Source organism: Magallana gigas, chromosome 3, assembly GCF_963853765.1.
Source record: "Magallana gigas chromosome 3, xbMagGiga1.1, whole genome shotgun sequence".
In the NCBI taxonomy this organism is placed as follows: domain Eukaryota; kingdom Metazoa; phylum Mollusca; class Bivalvia; order Ostreida; family Ostreidae; genus Magallana; species Magallana gigas.
The window spans coordinates 55,199,951-55,221,945 of record NC_088855.1 but is presented as its reverse complement, the minus strand read 5'-3'; the positions used below and the strand labels follow the sequence as shown (position 1 = coordinate 55,221,945).

Genomic DNA, 21,995 nt, shown 5'->3' with positions numbered 1-21,995 from the left:
TTGTCTTCAAAAATTTACAAATATTTAAATAAAGAAGTTATCTTAGAGAAAAGGTTACGTGTTTTGTAAACGGGTTCGGTTTAAAAAAAAAACACCACAATTCCTGACATGACACATGAGTACATACTGTTTATTACAATGCTTGCTACCCTCTGAAAATTTAACTCGCCATTAAATATCTCATTTTTTAAAATAATGTTTGTTACGATTACATAAACTGTGTGCGACAAATAGTTTTCCTAAAACATTTTCTTATTATACCCCCCGCAAACAAAGTTTGGGGGGGGGGGGTATATAGGAATCACCATGTCCGTCCGTCCGTCTGTCTGTCTGTCTGTCTGTCTGTCTGTCCGTCTTGTCTATGCAATTGTGTCCGGTCTTTATCTTTCTTATGGAGATACATTGGAAGTTCTTACTTCACACAAAGATTGCTTATGACCTAAGGGTGTGTCATGACCTTGACCCAAGGTCATAAGGTCAAGGTCACTGGCAGAAAAAGTGTAAAATTCGTGTCCGGTCCATATCTTTCTTATGGGGAAACATTGGAAGTTCTTACTTCACACAAAGATTGCTTTTGACCTAAGGGTGTGTCATGACCTTGACCCAGGGTCATTCGGGCAAGGTCAAGGTCACTGGCAGAAAAAGTGCAAAATTCGTGTCCGGTCCATATCTTTCTTATAGGGAAACATTGGAAGTTCTTACTTCACACAAAGATTGCTTATGACCTTAGGGTGTGTCATGGCCTTGACCCAAGGTCATTCGGGCAAGGTCACTGGCAGAAAAAATGCAAAATTCGTGTCCGGTCCATATCTTTCTTATGGGGAAACATTGGAAGTTCCTACTTCACACAAAGATTGCTTATGATTAAAGGGTGTGTCATGACCTTGACCCAATTGAGAAAGTTCAAGGTCATTGTTTCAAAAAAGCTAAATTCTGTCTGTGTCATGTCTTATTAATGGAAATATTAGAAGCTAAAAATTAACAGTTTCCAAAAATAAAGCAGTTGTTATTTATAAAAAATGGACAGTGAAATAGATTCATCCAATATTTTCTATAATAGCAAAAATACACGCGTAATGATTTTTTCTTAGCGGGGGGTATCAATTGTGAGCTTGCTCACAGTACCTCTAGTTTTCTTTTTCAAAACACGTTTTTAATGCAGGCTTTCAATCACAACACGTTTTTATAACAAAAGCAGAACTGAAAGTTAATAATTATAATCGTTTGACACCATATCACATATATTTTCAACTCGCAGCAACAACGGAAGACCTACTCGTGGCTTTGCCACGAGCTCTGCTCTAGTTTATGTAATAATCATTAATATTGTCAGTATCTGTTGTGAATTCTTTGGAATAAGCTACATCAAAATAAATATTCTTCCTCAACTAAAATTAATTCGTTGAAAATGACTGAATTTATCGATGAAGCCTAATTGCTGATATATGAAATGGCAAACCTGTTTAAACAGTGTGTTTCTGACAATTGTTTACATCATAAAAAACAAGAAGCGATTATTGTGAGATCTCTTAGCCAGTTATCGCAGTGACAGAGTTTATGCAGTCCTGATACAGAGTTTAACGTCACAAGTGGCAGTGAAGCGGGCAGCTTACTAATGTATTTTTGGTTAGAGTAATTCCCCTTTGATTTATTGATTTTTGATGATTTAATTAATGTTTCCAATAATAACCAATTATTATGATGATTATTTTTATACAATAATAAATATTTAATGTAAATAAGTTGTAATGTATAAGTATTTCTAGGATTAGGTTGGATTAATTTGTTTATTTTTAATTTCTAATTTTTAGATACTACAAATTATTTTAGGCCGGCACATATATAGGGACAGTGTCAATTGCATTACAGAGAATGACTGTTTGGGGTTAAACTTGAACAGGTACGGCTAGGTTGAGTGTGCGGACATCCCTGCTCTATCTAATCTTCGTGTAATTTAACCTACGATACAGAGTGTGCGGTCATCCCTGCTCTGTGTCGCATCAATACAAGTGTGCGGTCATCCCTGCTTGTATTGGTGGTGGTTGCGGCGGAGCACTAGTGTGTGGTCATCCCTGCTGGTGTTCTGGCCTTTCTAGCGCAAATGTGCGGCACTCCCTGCTTGCGTTAGGTTGCGTTGTTGGCGCAAGTGTGCGGTCATCCCTGCTTGCGTTAACATTGGTACCTGTTCAGTTGCGTAGGTGTGTGGTCATCCCTGCCTGCGTAACGTTGAGTCCCTATATATGTGCAGGAGCGGTGATTAAAGCCTGCACTTGTAAATATTGGCAGCAATCAGGGCTATCCGATTCCATCTCGGGTACGGGCCCGCGGGGATCACAGGCAGTGACCCCCTTGCACGTTACAGCAGTTGGTGCATAAATTATCGATACCGCGTAAGCAGACAGGGTAACGGCTCATTTAAAATAAAACACAATTTCATAAATTATTTAAATATATGTACAAAATAATTTGTTGTTATAATGCTTAAAATGTCTGATAAGATTAAAATTAGTTCTCATACTGAAATCGACACAAAGATAAAACATTGCGTTTAACACTGCATACCTAACAGAGTTATCGTTCCTTATCCGCTAGGGTCCCCGTGAGAAATACTCTTCCGGTCAGGACCGTAGCAATAGACCGTGGCTATTTATAGCCACCGTCTAAAAATGGAAAGTAATAATCCAAGGACAAAATTCATATCATATTTCATTAAACAGCTTGCTAGTATATCAACAGTTTACAATTAATCTTTAAATGCTTTTCCTTTTATACTTTTACCTGTGCAGTTGTTAAAACCACTTATGTTTTCTATTTGTAATGTTATGACACCCATAAAAGGATAATATTACGTATGAATACTTAGAGTATATTATAGAATTAATACAATGTTTTAAATGACACTGACGACATTGATTTGAAATGACTTCCAATAATACCGACTTACTATAGTATATTACTAAATAGCAAACAATATAAATTGATTCTTACACACTCAGTGTATCTCTTTAAATTTTTTCCATTTAATTTGCAAAAATAGACATTATTATCAGTAGTTAACATGCTGTAAACATCTGTGTTTACCTCGACACATGATAGATTCATCAAGCAAACGATTTTAAATATTTATTTTATGAAAACTTAATTGCATTTTTTATCAATCGTGATCACATATTTTACCCCAACGCATGACATATTTTGCTTTTCCGACCCATTTCCCTTCTAAAACTAATTTGCTTGCAAGGTACGGTGATTGTCCAGCTATTTGACAATTCTCCATAGCTGTAGTCCAGTTGGATACTTTGGAGAAAGCCAATCCACAAAAGATCCCTGAATCATGATTTCATTTAATGGGTTAGAAAATTCAACCATAGCAATTGATTTGTTTTGTTAATGTCACATTTTATAGTAACTTCGTTATCTAATGATTAAAGTTATACTAATGTTTTTTTGTTCACTCTCTTTACGTTGAAATTATGTAACATAACTTACCAATTATAAGAAACACTATGATCTTTTATTTATCCATAACTGCAAGTTTTGTCGGCTAGCATCTGAAAGCTCCAACATGCGATCGTTAAATTGAAAATTGGAAAGAAAATAATCTCAACTCTTGTTTGCTTATAGTTTCCTTGTTGTAACGATGCCGATATGTATATATCCGAATAATAGATTTATGAAATGTTTTATATCAAAAAACTTAAGTACTGACGGGAGTTGATTTTATTGATTATTGTTTATTTTAATATAAATCAACGATATTTAATTTTGCATGGCAAGAATAAGTAGTTCCATAGCTGTATTTTTAAATAATTTTGCGCATTTTTCTATATAAAGTATCAGGCTTTTCCGAGCTATAGACGAGAACTCTCCACATGAACATTATGATGTTGTGTAATATTCCAGGATAGAACTCTACGATGCATTAACGTTATGTATCAGTAATTGAAATATCTTGAAAATTGTATCCCAATAATGTTGAACACTGGCGTAGAAATACATACGACCACTAAAATATATAAATTGTTCGAACCATTTAAAATCAGACTATTTTCAAGGTATTTATAAATAAGTTTGCGTTAAAAAATGCATCGGAGTACATTACAACAGATTAATCGATTATTTTCAAGTACTAAATTTTGTCAGCGGTGATGATGTGTGCTTAGGTCCATACACTGTTTCAATTCCGGTTTGCCAGAGTAACTGCATAGGAGAGTTAATTAAAAGCAACTCTCCACTTTTTAGCTCTCCTGAATCGAAGATTCTTGAAAGTGAGCTTTTTTTAATCATCTGAACATTGTCAGTCGTTCGTCCATCTGTTTGATTTGAAAATATTTTTGTATATATAAAATATTCAAAGGATTCGAACACAAGTTCTTGCAACTTACTAGGTTCTTATCATATGTAATTATAATGATTTTATATATATATATATATATATAAATATATATATATATATATATATATAAATATATATATATATATATATATATATATATATATATATATATATATATATATATATATATATATATATATATAATACTTGACTCTAGGAGGTATATAATTGTCTTCATAACGTGAATTGTTGCGATAAGAATCTTTCCTTTAAACTTTATCGATATCACTAAGATATTGTGGAACAAGATTGTAATGAATTTAATACATAATTATTTAGTTTATTACCCTTCTTTTAGCCAGAACTTCCCAACCTGTTTCAAGATACAATGATTTCCTGGAGGACAAAATTGGAAGTCACGTGACAATTCTTACAGCGTGTATCTGTTTTCAATTTCTGCAAAATAACAACCATCCCATACAACAGAAGCATATTTTAATATTGGTCTTACACAAGTTATACATAATTTTGAGAATTTGTCTCTGCCTAAAATAAATTGAAGTTTCTTAAGTAGTCCTAATTTTTTGCAAGCGATGTATACTTAATTAATCATTGATCTACACAGTCCGTTTTAGATCACCAGAAAACGTTAGGGCTAGATGATTATGAGATGAAACAATATCTTACTGCATGACTCTTGAAAAAACAGTTCTGGGGTTTCATTACGTTTTGAATTGTTAAAGAATACAACTTCCTTTTTATCAGGATCAAATTTAAGTAACCAATCATCAGACTATTTTTCTTATATTTTTAGATCATGATTTAAGACATTTTCTATATTTCTTAAGTTTTTCTCTGCATACTGGATTGAATTATCATCTGCGTATAATTTACAAAAGGAAAACATTTTCTGAACATTATTGACATAAATTAAAAACAAAAGGGGCCGAAGTACAGATTCTTGTGCCACTCCAGTATTAACACTTAAGCTGGATGATAATACATCTTTATACATCACTTTTTGAGATCTGTAGAGTAGAATCGAACCATGTCTTACCAAGGATTCAGAAGTTGGAGTTCTATTCGCTTCTCGTTATTCACTATTCGAATAGCGAATAGAATTTTGTGGTCGGTTTGCTATTCAAATTAAATTACCGTAAGCATGTTATCAAACGTAAATTCAAAATGTCATATCAACTTCCCTTTTTAATTGAAAAAAACCCCATTTTAATAGTCAAAATTATTACATGCTGACCTAACCTTAACATTGATGTAATGAACACAAACAGTAAGAGGCTTAGCTAGCCTGGGGAAAATGCGACATTTCGTATAATACAGTTATAACAGGATTTCCTTCAAGGGACTGGCTAACACTGTTTCCCATATTTGGGCCTTCATATTTGGTGAGGATGGGGATGCGGGACAGCCCAGTCGACCAGAAAGAGGCTTAGCTAGCCTGGCGAAAAAGCGACATTTCGTATAATACAGTTGTAATGGGGTTTCTTTCAAGGGGCTGGCTAACACCCTTTGTTTTCCCTCAGACTGAAATGTCACATTTTCATTGGATTAAACATGGCACGTGATTGCCTCATATATCTCTATGTAGGTTCTGTGAGGATTAATATTAGGCAATATGGCCGTCATTGGCCGCGGCCTCCCCTACTCATCTCGATATTTCATATTATTTAACACAGAAATCGTGTTCAGTAAGTCATTAAAATATTTCGAGTAGTGGCCCTTTGGAATTATTTTTAATTAGAGTAGTTGCCTTTTTAATATTTACGTCACATTGTTGTGTCTGGAGCATCGAGCAGAACAAAATGGCAGCGTCTAAATTTGCTCAAATCTCTGCAGAGGTTTAAATTTGAATATCAACAAAACATTGTAAGTAATATGGGTGAAGCAAAGATTTTTTAAGTGTATTTGAAAGGTGGTATTGATAATTTTGAAGAGTTTAAATGAGTTTAATTGGACGAGATGTAAGGCATCTTGTACATTGCTTTACGTAGATCACCGGTATTTGTGAATGAATATGTCGCTTGATAGTCCTCGGGAAAACAAAACATTTATAAGGTTAGTTACTGACTCACTACGGAAATATATTGGGTTGATCAATCTCATAGACGGCTCGGCTTCGCCTCGCCATCTATGAGATTGATCAACCCAATATATTTCCGTAGTGAGTCAGTAACTAACCTAATAAGTAATAGTATCCCCTATTTGGGCCTTCATATTTGGTGAGGATGGGGCCCCGGGACAGCCCTGTCTTTTGTTGTTGTAGCGATTAATTATAAATCGAAATTTAGTAATTTACACCTTTTTTTAACAGTTGGCTTTTAATTTGAAATTCGTTTATTTCAAAGTTATGTCTAATTATTTCTTTACTCTTTGCTGAAAAGTGAGATATTCATTCATATTAAACTTAAAGATGAAAATGAAATTTTTTCTATATGTGGAGGAAAGGTAAAGCAGATACTGGTTATATTTCTGGTTTCTTTTTCAGTGGATTTAAAAAAAAAATTCAACATATGGGGGAGACATGATCAGGGCTCTTACATAAAAGTTTAATTAGAACAGCCAGGGTCGATCTCAAAAGTTTTTGAAGAATTGTCCCTTATTCGCCTTTTTCATATACCTACAGTAGTTGGCCATAAATGAGTTCGCAAAATGGCAGACGTTTACGTAGGTCTCGTCATCAGCTGAATTTTTTGGACCAATTATTTATAACAACAAAGTAAAAATGACTTAGCAGACATATATGTTACTGTGTATTATAACCGTGGGAGTGAAATAATCATAGAATTTTTTTAGGTTTAGCGATGTACAGGCTTTGTATTGAATAAAACGGGAGACTACTCGAAATGTAAACAACAACTCTTCCTAGGTCACAAAAAATTCGGGTTTCATTTTTTGACCTTTGTACTTGTGTAATCAATACTTTTGCTATGGTTTAATGATATTAATGTCTGAACGTTATGTATGCCCAAAATTGCGTTGATATTGTGTTCCTTTACGATTTAATTGGATAGGTATTCGTGTTATCTTTTTTTGGACAAACTATCGGCGATTTGTAAAGTGCCGAACAACGACCGGTGAGAAGCAGTCTGATAACGGTTTTATTCAACACCATAGACTCTGATCTAACAGTAAATCAAGCTTTTCAGTTCTTAAAAGCATATTTTCTGTTATTTTTTGGGACTCTAAAACGGCATTCGGTCATCTAGCGGTTTTTTTACGTAAGCTTATGTGTTGTTTACTGTAAAGATTTTAGAAGGATTTTTTTTATTGTTAAATGAAAATGATGTATGCGATGTAGAGGTAAGAATTTTCCGTAGAAACACTTCCACCATGTTGCTATGCACCGCAAAGGATCACTGGGATAGTAGAATGTTTTCACGTGGCCTTAAAAATATTTCTTTGAACAATGTGCAGATTTCAACTCGAATTTCCTCCGTTCGTACACGTTGTCTATGGAGCTCGCTACGCGAGCGGCGCTTCGCGCCGCCTCGCTGCGCTCGCTATTAAATGTGTAGATCTAGAGGGAGGGGTTCGGACCCCCCCCCCCCCAAAAAAAAACAATATTATATTTCAACCCCCTCCTTATGGGTGAATTTTTCTAGATCTTGAAGACATCCCCTCTATATATATTAATCAAACACATTAATCATGGATACACACTTAGTGTACGGGATGATGCCTGGATTCAGAAAATTTACCATGAGGGAGGAAGCTCTGAAAGATAATTTTGTTTGGCAGGCCGGGGGGTGGGCAACTCTCTCCTCTAAATCCATGCATGGACATGCTAGTAGTTTTTTTTCTATGGTAACTATAAGCTACGCCGGAACTAAGGTTCCCACTTTTATCGACTTGGAAAATTGTGATAGAAATAAAAAAAATTATTATTGACAAAACATTTGATATTTTTAATTTATTACAGAATTAGGCTCCAACAAAAATAGACTTTTAGCCAAACAGAGGAAATTCGGACTAAATTTTGCAGATTTTGTTTTCCACTAAAAAATTTTTGGCAGTATTGAAGGTTAAGATTTTATATTTTAGTCTATATAATTTTTCATATTTTTTGCTGGTTATACCTTACTTATTCATTAAAATAATTGTATAGAACGAATTGCGAAAATATTAAAAAATGCTTAAAAACGATAAAAGACACCAGATATCAAAATTTTGATCATTGACTTCATATAAATTTTATGCCAACAGAATAAGGTCAATATAAGTAATTCAATGCTATAAATGTTTTTGTATTATCATCATTCAATTTTTTGTAAACTTAGATCAAAAATGGGTAGGAATTTGAAAACTGATAGAGGAAATCCGGACTGGAATATTTTTTTGAATTGTCGCTGAAATCTTAATGTTTTGTACCTATTTAGTGCCACTGCCATTCATTAAATGTATTACATTTTTTAAAATGTTTAATTTTTTGAAATATATTTACAATTAAGAAAATTTCAATTGTAGTGTAAAATTTTATGGGATTTTTCTTGATTTTTCAAAAAATATTCAATGGCCATTTACTTGAATAGTAGGTCATTGACCTACTTTTTTGAAAGTGAAAAATAACCCTACAATCAAAGGTCTATGACATACAATAGATTTTAGTTTCATTATTATCAGTGGAATTTTTTTTCATTCTGAGTAAACGTCATCCTTAACCTATTTTCCGGCAGCAAAATGTCAGATATAGTATAACTATTAATGACTAGTTCATGTGCCTTTATGTGTATAAAACAATTTCTTGTTATTGTTTTATAGCTAATTAGTAAATAGTAATTTTTAAATAGGAAGGAAATATATTAGTTACAGATTTATGATATCTAAATCAAAAGAATGTTTCTCCCGATTCAGCGATACGATCAAAGCATTTTATGTTCTGTTAAGAGATCAGCAAGCTCTCTGGAAGTACATGTATTTGCATTTAAATAATAATTTCAGGGTAATCGGATAAAAATCATTGACTCCCGGCCCTATAAACTCCCGGGGCACCATCTTTCCAAAAGATGAAGGTCTAAATATGGGATACAGGGCGTAAGCAAGTCCCCCCCCCCCCAAAAAAAATACCTTTTCAACTGCATTAAACGAAATGTCGCATTTTCGCCAGGCTAGCTAAACCTCTTACTGCTCGTGTAAACCCAATTCCTTTTAAGGATCGACTGGGGTCTCCCGGGACATTATCCTTACAAAATATGAAGGCCCAAATATAGGATACAGGGTGTAAGCCAGCCCCTTGAAAGAAATCCCGTTTTAACTGTATTATACGAAATGTCAAATTTTCGCCAGGCTAGCTAAGCCTTTTACTGGTCGAGTTTATTATGTCAATGTTTAGGTTAGGTCAACAAATAATAATTTTACTATAAAACTGTTTTTCTCAATTAGAAAGGTAAGTTTATTTATTTTGAGTTTACGTTTATTAGCATGTTTACGGTAATTTGAATAGAGAACCATTCGCTATTCGAATAGTGAATAGCGAATAGATCTTAAACCTCTGAATGCCCAAGACAGCTTTAATACAAGACATGACCACAATTCTTCCGTGTATGTAAACTTTAACACGGTTCGAAAAACACAACTCAATGGGTTTTGGTATTCCCATATCAATATACTAAATCAAATCTTACACAATTTGCATGTGATTTGTCATGGCAGCTATAAAACTGTTTTATTTTTCTGCTGTTTTTATTTTGGTTTATCAGGCTTTATTAATGGTATTAGAATTCACACTATTAAAGGAAAATTCACCTAATACAATCATTAAAGTCTTGCACATTACATTTAAGTGTCATACATCAATCTGTTCATCATGATATATTCAAAACAGACCAACATAAGAAAGGTTCCACTTTATTCATCAATGCCATTATCAAACTGTATGTCATATTTTTACTGTCACATGCACTCAATACCTACAATTCTACAATAATCACCCAGTTTTGACAACGATGAAGTCCGCTCAATTAGGAAATATTGTAGGTACTACCTACAAAGGGCACTCACACCCCTGATCCGCATTATTTTCATGGCAAAAATACGGGAGGGGGGGGGGGCAAGAATTATCAAAAATCTTGATAAGCGAATAAAAAAAGGTTCTTGGTTATGGTTATGTACTACTTTGCAGAAAGGGGGGGCTAAGCCCCTGTCATAGATTAGCCGTGCTGGTTGTCAGAAAGAATAATTATTTAAAAATACATTTTACTACATTTTAATACTGTACAAAACATTTATCTGATGTTTCAGGTTATATTTGTTGGACTAATAGTCATACAATAATTGCTGTATCTAGAAATGAAACGGAGGCGTGACGAGTGCCCGCAAGGGCACGAGGTCACGACCCCGTTTCATTTAAGGATACAGCAATTATTGTATGACGATTGGTCCAGCAAATGATTTGTGGCACGCCTACTTTCACGAGCTGCATTTTTTGCGCAGCATTTCAGTTTGGACCGCTTTGACAGATGGACGTAGATTTCCTTGATGATGAATTCAAAATTGAAAAGATCGACGACTTGACATCATCTCAAGTTTGTGACGAAATGGAAGCTTTCGACGGATTACTGAACATCAGCGTTACGTAGACGCTTGCAGAGTACGAAACAGGATTGGATCATCTCCGAGTGTTCCGTTTTTCCGGAAACATCTGCAACTGTCCATAGTAAAGAGGAGCCCATGAGCAAGAGGCCTAAATTCCCGTTTGGATAATTTAAAAACTGCAACGTTACGTTTCAGTTTTAAAGTATAGTTAGTAGCCAGATAGGTTGTTAAACTAAGCGAAACGTATTTTTTTTTTCATTTTTGTTGTTGAATTTTATGTTGATTACACAAGGACGTTCAGCAGAGTTCAGGTGTTTATGGAGAAGAATTTGAGTTTAGAGTTGTTTTGAAATTGATTAAAGCATAAGTTTTGTGGAAGTTTGCTTCTTCTTTTTTCAGTGTAGAATAATTCAAAAATTATTGTACGGTACTATCACCATGCCTTCTTTCATACAGTACAATAACTTGTAAATTCTAAAGTTATTGTACGGTGATAAGCCACGCCTACTCGGGTGAAAGACAAGTATTGGAAATTATTGTACACCAGTCATCAAAGGAAAAACGCCGTTTAAGTGCCACAATTCACAGAAAAAAATATTAGCTGTTTTTGGTCACTCCAAATACATATATTTCGACAATGCTAAATAGTTGATGAACGTTTTTCTGTGTCTGTTATAACATCGAACTTGCGCAAACCACACACTGTGGCAGATCTATGTATTTTAGAAACGGTTAGTGTCTCTGTAAAAACCAATGGAAACGACGTTACATTGTTACTTTCTGTGACAATCACTGTTCATATCGAACACACCCGATTTTATTTTTCCCATAATTCTTTGCAACGTGCTTGGCCGACGCTAACAATAGGCGCTAAGATATACCCGGCCGAGCTGTCCAGCGATTAAGACGTGCTTAGTGTGTGAAGGGGGTATCGTGTTAGAAGCCTGTGTGGCATGTTTTAGTTTCACAAGTTCAGCATTTGACGCGGACACGGATAGCTGACCGTGGTAAGTATTTATTTAGTTTGGTGTAGTTTATTTGTAAATTTTTGCCTTTTTATTAGTATTACGCAGTCGTCCTATAAAGTCACCTTGACCATTGTTCACTGTAGAGTTACCTGTGTGTTCACTGATGTGTGACTTTAGCGAGAGTGTTTAAATGGAATTCGTCTTTTTCTATAGTACAGTTTTTGCTATTGCTGTATAAAGAAACGGTGATTTAAAGGGCTATTTTCTATGCGTTATTTTATTTTACAATTTATTGTCACTTTTTCCACTTAACTACTTGGGCGGAAGTGCGTCACCGGAAGTCTCAGACGCCATATTGTTTACTGTAAACAAATAACTTAGTTACCATATACTTACAATATTTTGAGATGTTGCCTTTAATATAATACTATTTATACATTATCATAGTTTGATACTATCAGTGAGATACTTATATGATGTATTATACAATATTGTTTTTATTATGGTGTTATGGTGTCACTTGTACACTTATTGTAGTGTCATATTGTTGATGTTGATGACGACGATGATGTTATGATGTCGATGACTACGATGATGATGATGGTCATGTCGATGATGATGGTGTAGATGAATGGTGAAGTCGATGACGATGCGATGTTCATGTTGATGACGACGATGATGTTATGGTGATGATGACGACGACGATGATGATGGTCATGTCGATGAAGATGATGTAGATGATGTCGTTCATGGTGACGTCGGTGATGATTATGAAGTAGATGATTATGGTGATGACGATGATGTCTATTATGATTATGGTGTTGTAGGCGATGATGTTGACGATAGTGTCGATGATTATGATGGCGATGGTGATGATGATGATTGTTGTGACGAAACTACTATAGTTGTGGTTGTCCGTAGTTGGTCCAGGACTACAGCCCCGGAGATTCGGACACTCTTCTAATTTATTTTTGGTCATTTGTATAAACATCATATTTTTTCTTGTTGAGTGAAAGGTGTGTGAGTGTTTGTGTGGTTTAGTGTTTATATTTCTATCTTTTCTTTCTTTCTCTTATTTTTTTTTGTTATTAAATTTTGTTAAATTTAAGATGTCTTGTTGTTGTTTGGAGTAGCCTCCGCTCATCCCGTTACAATTGGTGGCAGCGGTGGGATGAGTTGACTCCTCCAGATACTACAAGATATCTTTATAAGTGAACAGTTGCCAAGGTTTATTTTATTTTTCATTTTTTGATCTTTTTTGTAGTACATGTAAGAGCAAGTGTAGGTCGTTGTTTCCTTTTCCCTTGGTGAGTACATTACGTTAGGCAGATTGTTTTGTTAAAAGTTGAGAAGTTAGTCCCTTTATGAGATAATTTTGAGGTAAGTTGGTCTGTCAGTCAATGCACCATGTCTACTGTCAAGGAGATGCTGGAGCTACTTGAAGTGGGGACCAAGATGGGGATGAAGGATGAAGACCTTCAACAATTCGTGAAGGACGAACAGGCCAGAATGCGGGACGAACGTGAGAAACATAGAGTCGAGAGACAGGAGGAGAGAGACCGCGACTTCAAACTACAGATGGAGGAGAAAGACCGCGACTTCAAACTACAGATGGAGAAAGAGCGCGCCGCAAGAGAACATGATGAGCGAGAGCACGCCCGATTGATAGAAGAAAAGAGACATCAGCAAAAACTAGAAGAACTGGAACTTGATCACAAACTGCAACTCGAGAGATCTCACATGAATCCGAGTGTTGTGACTAAAGAGGAGAAAGAAACTTCTCAAGTGATAAAAGGACCAAAACTTCCTCCGTTTGAGGATTCGAAAGACAACATTGACGCGTACATTCAAAGATTTGAGATATACGCAACAACGCAGAAATGGAATAAAGACATGTGGGGGACTCATCTTAGCGCATTACTCAAAGGAAAGGCACTGGATGTGTTCGCAAGACTCTCACACGAAACAGCACTTGATTTCAACGAGTTGAAGAACGCCCTGTTGAAACGATTTGACATGACGGAGGACGGTTTCCGCAAGAAGTTCCGATTTTCAAAACCAGACGGAAGTGAAACTTTTATGCAATTTTCTACCAGACTGGACAGTTACCTTGAGCGCTGGATTCAGCTGTCTAAGACTAACAAGACATTCGATGATCTGAAGGACTTGTTCTTACGTGAACAGTTTTTATTGTGTTGCTCGAAAGAACTTGCCTTATTCCTAAAGGAGAGGATTCCTACTTCGATCCAAGACATGGCGCGATACGCGGACCAGTTTGCTGAGGCCAGAACAGTGACATCCTCTTCACTTACGCAAAAACCGCTCTTTGACAGACGACAGCAGTCCGATAGACAACCGCCGTACACAGATTCCGTGCAACAAAACCAATCTGGAAATGCAGTGAAGTGTTATGAGTGCGGACGACAAGGACATAAAGCCTTTAACTGCAACTTCCGCAAAAGTCCGAATAACAGGCCGTTTAATTCGAGCGAGAAACAAGAAACAACACCGAAACATACTTACCCTAGTGATTTTCAACGTGGGTCGTACAATAATGGGAACCATGGATATCCAGGACGCGGTAGAGGTCGCCAAGGAGCCGGGAGTGTCGTCGAGAAACATGGAAACTTACCGTGTGTTGGTGATTCGGTTGCTTTCTGTGAAACGGAAATGCCAGTTGTGAAAGGATGTGTTGGCAATAAACTAGTGACTGTGCTAAGAGACACAGGTTGTAGTGGTGCCGTTATTCGTAGAGAACTGGTAAACGATGATCAACTAACAGGGACATCTCAACGATGCAAGTTAGCAGACGGTCGTATTATTGATTCAGATGTGGCTAGAATTGATGTCGATACTCCTTACTTTACCGGAAGTGTTGATGCTTGGTGCTTTGATTCGCCTTCGTACGATCTTATTCTTGGTAATATTCGTGGAGTAAGGAAACCACATGAACCAAATCCAGCCTGGATTCATTCCGTTGAAAACATAGCAGCTGTTGAAACGCGTGTGCAACTGAAAAAGAAACAGTCTCCATACAAACCATTGAAAGTACCGGAAGCAATACGGGATGTATCGCCGGAGGATATCTTACAAGAACAACGAAACGACGAGACACTGAAAAAGTTATGGAGCTTAGCTGAGAGTGGACAGCTTAAACATTTCAGTGACGGCGGATTTTCAAAAATGTGTGAACGGAAGCAAATGTTGTTCAGAGAATTTTGCAGTCCCAAAGTGTCCAGTGGAAAACTTTTCCGACAGTTAATCGTTCCGCGGAAATACAGAACTATCGTTATGAAGATAGCACATGAAACGCTGATGGGTGGTCATCTGGGATCAAAGAAAACAACCGACAGAGTAGTGTCCGAATTTTACTGGCCAGGAATTCAGTCAGATATTAGACGGTTTTGCAGATCATGTGACGTGTGTCAGCGGACTATTCCGAAAGGAAAAGTACCTGCAGTACCGTTAGGACAGATGGACTACAAGATCGATATGGGAGGCAAGCTGAAAACTTTCCACGCAAATCTTCTTAAGAAGAATGTTGAACGAGATACATTGAACTGTGGTGTTTTGTCAACATGTGCAATTTCACTCATAGACTTTAGTGACCTAGATGATGATGAACAACAGGACTCTATTCTTATGCCACCTGTTACTCAAACCGAAACAGCAAAGGACATAAAGTTTGCAGACAGACTAACACCAGATCAGTTGGAAACTGCTAAATCACTGTGTGATTCGTTCTCAGATGTATTTACGGATATACCTGGAATGACGAACTTAGTGGAGCATAAGATTGTTGTGACATCGTCTGAACCTGTGCGTGTGAAACCATATCCAATTCCGTTCAGTACAGAGAAAACAATTACAGAAGAAGTTCAGAAAATGCTACAGTTGAATGTGATTGAGCCATCATCTTCCCCTTATTCAGCTCCAGTTGTCATAGCTCGGAAGAAAGATGGAACGAATCGATTTTGCATTGATTATAGACGACTGAACTGTGCTACGGTATTTGATGCAGAACCAATGCCCAGTCCAGAAAGCATATTTTCCAAAATGACCGGAAAGAAGTTTGTGTCAAAGATAGACTTAAGCAAAGGATACTGGCAAGTACCGATGGCTGACGAGAGTAAGCCGCTTACAGCCTTTTCCACACCATCCGGATTGTACCAATTCAGGACAATGCCGTTTGGTCTTGTAAACGCGCCGGCAACATTTAGTCGTATGATGAGAAAACTACTTCAAGGGATGAACGGCGTAGAAAACTTTATCGATGATGTCATTGTTTTTACAGATACCTTTGAAGAACATCTACACATACTGAAGACTGTGTTCGAACGACTCAGAGATGCGGGACTTGCGGCCAGACCGACAAAATGTTTCATCGGATTTGACAAGATTGACTGTTTGGGACATATGGTGGGCAACAAGTGTCTAGAACCAGAACAGGACAAGATTGATGCAGTCAGAAATGCGCCAATACCACAAACCAAGAAACAGGTTCGTGCCTTCCTAGGCTTAGCAGGATTCTACAGAAAGTTTATTCCGAATTTCTCTGCGATAGCCATTCCACTTTCTGATCTTACGAAGAAGGGCCAACCAAATAAAGTTATTTGGACTGAAAGTCAGCAACGAGCTTTTGATACATTGAAACACATGTTATCAGAAAGGCCAATATTGAAGTTGCCAGAATTTAATGAAACCTTCATTTTACGCACGGACGCTGCAGATGATGGGATAGGTGCTGTGCTGTTACAGATGGAGGATGACGAGAAACTACCCGTAGCGTACGCCAGTAGGAAACTTCAACCAAGAGAAAAGGCATACGCTGTTATCGAGAAGGAGTGTTTGGCGGTAGTGTGGGGAATACAGAATTTCCACCAGTACCTTTATGGACGCGAGTTTCTACTTGAAACTGATCACCAACCCCTGACCTACCTTAACAAAGCAAAGACAGAGAACTCCAGACTGATGCGTTGGGCTTTGCAGCTTCAGCCATACCGCTTTAGGATCATTGCAATCAAAGGAAGCGACAATGTGGGTGCGGATTACCTGAGTCGTCAGTGAGATGTATAGTAGACAGTACAGGTATGTATATAGGTTTTATTGTAAATACGTGAGAATTTTCAAAATTCAGTGATTGTTTATTTGAAATTGCAGGACAATTTTTTAAAGGGGGGAGGTGTGTGACAATCACTGTTCATATCGAACACACCCGATTTTATTTTTCCCATAATTCTTTGCAACGTGCTTGGCCGACGCTAACAATAGGCGCTAAGATATACCCGGCCGAGCTGTCCAGCGATTAAGACGTGCTTAGTGTGTGAAGGGGGTATCGTGTTAGAAGCCTGTGTGGCATGTTTTAGTTTCACAAGTTCAGCATTTGACGCGGACACGGATAGCTGACCGTGGTAAGTATTTATTTAGTTTGGTGTAGTTTATTTGTAAATTTTTGCCTTTTTATTAGTATTGCGCAGTCGTCCTATAAAGTCACCTTGACCATTGTTCACTGTAGAGTTACCTGTGTGTTCACTGATGTGTGACTTTAGCGAGAGTGTTTAAATGGAATTCGTCTTTTTCTATAGTACAGTTTTTGCTATTGCTGTATAAAGAAACGGTGATTTAAAGGGCTATTTTCTATGCGTTATTTTATTTTACAATTTATTGTCACTTTTTCCACTTAACTACTTGGGCGGAAGTGCGTCACCGGAAGTCTCAGACGCCATATTGTTTACTGTAAACAAATAACTTAGTTACCATATACTTACAATATTTTGAGATGTTGCCTTTAATATAATACTATTTATACATTATCATAGTTTGATACTATCAGTGAGATACTTATATGATGTATTATACAATATTGTTTTTATTATGGTGTTATGGTGTCACTTGTACACTTATTGTAGTGTCATATTGTTGATGTTGATGACGACGATGATGTTATGATGTCGATGACTACGATGATGATGATGGTCATGTCGATGATGATGGTGTAGATGATGTCGTTCATGGTGACGTCGGTGATGATTATGAAGTAGATGATTATGGTGATGACGATGATGTCTATTATGATTATGGTGTTGTAGGCGATGATGTTGACGATAGTGTCGATGATTATGATGGCGATGGTGATGATGATGATTGTTGTGACGAAACTACTATAGTTGTGGTTGTCCGTAGTTGGTCCAGGACTACAGCCCCGGAGATTCGGACACTCTTCTAATTTATTTTTGGTCATTTGTATAAACATCATATTTTTTCTTGTTGAGTGAAAGGTGTGTGAGTGTTTGTGTGGTTTAGTGTTTATATTTCTATCTTTTCTTTCTTTCTCTTATTTTTTTTGTTATTAAATTTTGTTAAATTTAAGATGTCTTGTTGTTGTTTGGAGTAGCCTCCGCTCATCCCGTTACACTTTCTTGGTTTTACTATTGTGTTGGATGAATTGCTGTCGGGGATAAGATGCAGACGTTATGCACGAAACACGTGTTCGATGTGCATGCGAAGTAAGGCAGCACTGTCTGTGCAATATAATACAGATACATTAAAAATTCTTTCATTCATTCAAAGCATAAATGTATTTCATATTTATTGATTGATAGTTTCCTTTATTCATTTTTATACACATTTTACTATAATGTGTAGTTCAAGCATTTAGAACTCCGTGCAGCCCGAATGCTTCGATCAAAAAACAACCTATCGTAACTTTCTTGACTGGTGTATATACTGGCAGATGAAGAGTGATAAAAACTAATATGGCGACCAAATACTTTTATGAATTCATGTCAGCTTTAAGGAAGATGATAATTCAGTTGGCCTTTGGTCAGCGGTGTCTGTTTGAGGTGGTGTGTGACGCCGTCACCAATATGTGGGACGTTTATTGGTTGCGGGTGTACTTGTGTGCATGTGGTGTTGTCGTCAAATCCCACTTAAAAGAGTGTTGTTGAAAACTTTTTTTTGTGGTGCAAACAGGGCGTTTTCGTATGTTTTTAACTTAGATGCATTGTTATTCTTGTATAATTTGTGCATTGAACTTACTGGATGGGATATTGGCCCATAGAACACGTTTGAATAAGTTTTTGGCCCATTAAACTAGTATTGAATGAGATATTGGTTAATTGAATATTTACTGAATGGGATATTGGCCCAGTGATCATATCGTATTGAGATTTATCTCATACGTGTGGTGTATATTACCCGTGTGATAAACCTTTGCTATAACAAACGGGTGATGCTTTATCAAATACTTCCGGTCCGAACTATTTTTGACACAACCCCTCGCTTCAACGCTTCAGTGACCTATTTTCGAAGATTTGCTAGTACTTTCAACATAACTATATCTACTACAAAGATTAATATAAAATTGATTTTGTCAAAGATTTAGATTACAAATATGAGGGAAAACACATAACTGCGTAGCACAGGCGTCGGAACCGGGGGGGGGGGGAGGGCTATTGTGAGTGGGGGGGGGGGGGGGGGGTTAGCCCCACACACACCTTTTTTGCAAATTTATTCATAACCGTAACCACAAGCCCTTTTGTTTCTTGTTTGTCAAGATTTTTGATAAGTTTAGCCCACTTCCAACTTTCAATTTGCTTTGTGAAGATAATAAAACTGCAAATTACGTTAACTATCAAGGAGTTCATCCTAACAACGCGATGAAAACAGAGCGCTCTGGTTGTGTTTATATACAAGAACTTACCGAAATAATGTTTCATAAGACTTTTATTCCACCACCAGTAAGCATCCTTATTCACTATTTTCAATTTCGAATCATAAGGCAAGCCTAGTGTTTGTTTTATTAAACATCAACAACTGTTGCTTCTTCGAGTCAATATTCTAACTAACGAGCATTCGCAACTTTGTGTATGTCAACAAACTTGATTATTCAAGTCTTCTAATCAGAATTTCCATTTAATCAAGTGAATAAGCTATAAGAAATATTATTTAGAAGTAAAAAATATTTAAAGGTTTGTTTCAGTGAAACTTTACATTAAAACAGTAAGACTTATCTCAGGAATGACGTACTAAATTGTATTGCGCAAGGTCACAATAGCCGCATAACACAACGTTGTATCATCGTTTTTATCTTTGAAAACAAAAAAAACACTATTCGGGTCACATAAGGGACTGTCTCAAAATCTTCATAATATAAATCAAATTGTATGAGATAAATAGAACATCTATAATTCTGTGATTTTATATTTGCTTTATCCAACTCGTTGAAATGGTTATATTCGCTCGGCAAGCCTCGCGAATATATACACCATTTCAACTCGTTGGATAAAGCAAATATAAAATCACACAATATAGATATCCTCTATTTATCTCATACATGTGGTGTATATTACCCGTGTGATAAACCTTTGCTATATCAAACGGGTGATGCTTTATCAAATACTTCCGGTCCGAACTATTTTTGACACAACCCCTCGCTTCAACGCTTCAGTGACCTATTTTCGAAGATTTGCTAGTACTTTCAACATAACTATATCTGCTACAAAAATTAATATAAAATTGATTTTGTCAAAGGTTTAAATTACAAATATGAGGGAAAACATATAACTGCGTAACACAGGCGTCGGAACCGGGGGGGGGGGGGGGGGCTATTGTGGGGGGGGGGAGGGGGGGTGGTGTGGTTAGTCCGCCCCCCCCCCCCCTTTTTTTACAAAGTTATTCATAACCGTAACCACAAGACCCTTTATTCTTGTTTGTTAAGATTTTTGATAAGTTTAGCCCACTTCCAAGTTTCAATTTGCTTTGTTTATAAAACTGCAAATTACGTTAACTATCAATTAAGGAGTTCATCCTGAGGACGCAATGAAAACAGAGCGCTCTGGTTGTGTTTATATACAAGAACTTACCGAAATAATGTTTTATAAGACTTTTATTCCACCACCAGTAAGCACCCTTATTCACTATTTTCAATTTCGAATCATAAGGCTAGCCTAGTGTTTTTTTTATTAAACATCAACAACTGTTACTCGTTCGAGTCAATTCAAACTAACGAGCATCCGCAACTTTGTGTAAGTCAACAAACTTGATTATTCAAGTCTTCAAATCGGAATTTTCATTTTATCAAATGAATAAGATCTAAGAAAAATTATTTAGAGCTAATAAATTATTTTAAGGTTTATTTCAGTGAAACTTTACATTAAAACAGTTAGATTTATCTCAGGAATGACGTACTAAATTGTATTGCGCAAGGTCACAAAAGCCGCATAACACAACGTTGCATCATCGTTTTTAATCTTTGAAGAAAAAAAACAATTCGGGTCACATAAGGGACTGTCTCAAAAGCTTTATAATATGAATCAAATTGTATGAGATAAATAGAACATCTATAATTGTGTGATTTTATATTTGCTTTATCCAACTCGTTGAAATGGTTATATTCGCTCGGCAAGCCTCGCGAATAAATACACCATTTCAACTCGTTGGATAAAGCAAATATAATATATATATATATATATATATATATATATATATATATATATATATATATATATATATATATATATATATATATATATATATATATATGATTGTTTTTCAAAAGTACTTATCAAATTGCTTATGAAAGATTGAAAGTTTCATTTAATTTACAAAAATAAATATACTCGAAACACGTGGAAACGTTTATTTTTGTGCACATGGTGCATGAATTATCAAAGTGTATTCATTTTAACAATACAATGCTTTCTTTGTTGATTCATTCGGGATATATTAAAGGTAGCGACATTGCAGAAAAAATATATAAGCAGCGTTAGCGGGTTATGTAAATGTTTTCCTCAATGATCGCTTCTTTCATAACCCGCATGATTATATTAAAGAAAGCATTTTATTGTTTATAGTTACATAGCTCTTCCTTTTAACAAGTTAATAAATTTGTTTTGAAAAGTTAGTAAAATTTACTAAATTACCACTTACGTACATAATTACCATTTATGTACATAAGTACGTTAGCTAAAAGAAACAGCCAAAACGTCTCCTGTGAGACTTCGGGTCGACATCATCATGATTATTTCGTGAAGTCCGTGATATTTCTTAGGTCGCGGTAGGTTTCAACCAATCGATAAACAGGGCGGGTCACTTTCAGGCCTGTCAGTTTCAGCCGCTGTAGATTTCGACCAATCGATAAA

The 21,995-nt window shown here is 36.2% G+C and overlaps 1 protein-coding gene across 1 annotated transcript; it reads left to right on the top strand.

Moving 5' to 3' along the window:
- The first annotated feature begins 11,668 nt into the window (after positions 1–11,668).
- Positions 11,669–18,222, top strand: LOC117683162 (uncharacterized). Its single transcript, XM_066080437.1, has 3 exons — positions 11,669–11,892; positions 12,391–17,264; positions 17,763–18,222. The coding sequence occupies exon 2, from the start codon at positions 13,261–13,263 to the stop codon at positions 16,918–16,920; it is 3,660 nt and encodes a 1,219-aa protein (XP_065936509.1). The 5' UTR covers positions 11,669–11,892; positions 12,391–13,260; the 3' UTR covers positions 16,921–17,264; positions 17,763–18,222.
- Positions 18,223–21,995: the final 3,773 nt, after the last annotated feature.

Excerpts from the sequence above, each read along its gene's own strand:
- LOC117683162 (XM_066080437.1), top strand. The coding sequence starts at position 13,261 with ATGTCTACTGTCAAGGAGATGCTGGAGCTACTTGAAGTGGGGACCAAG.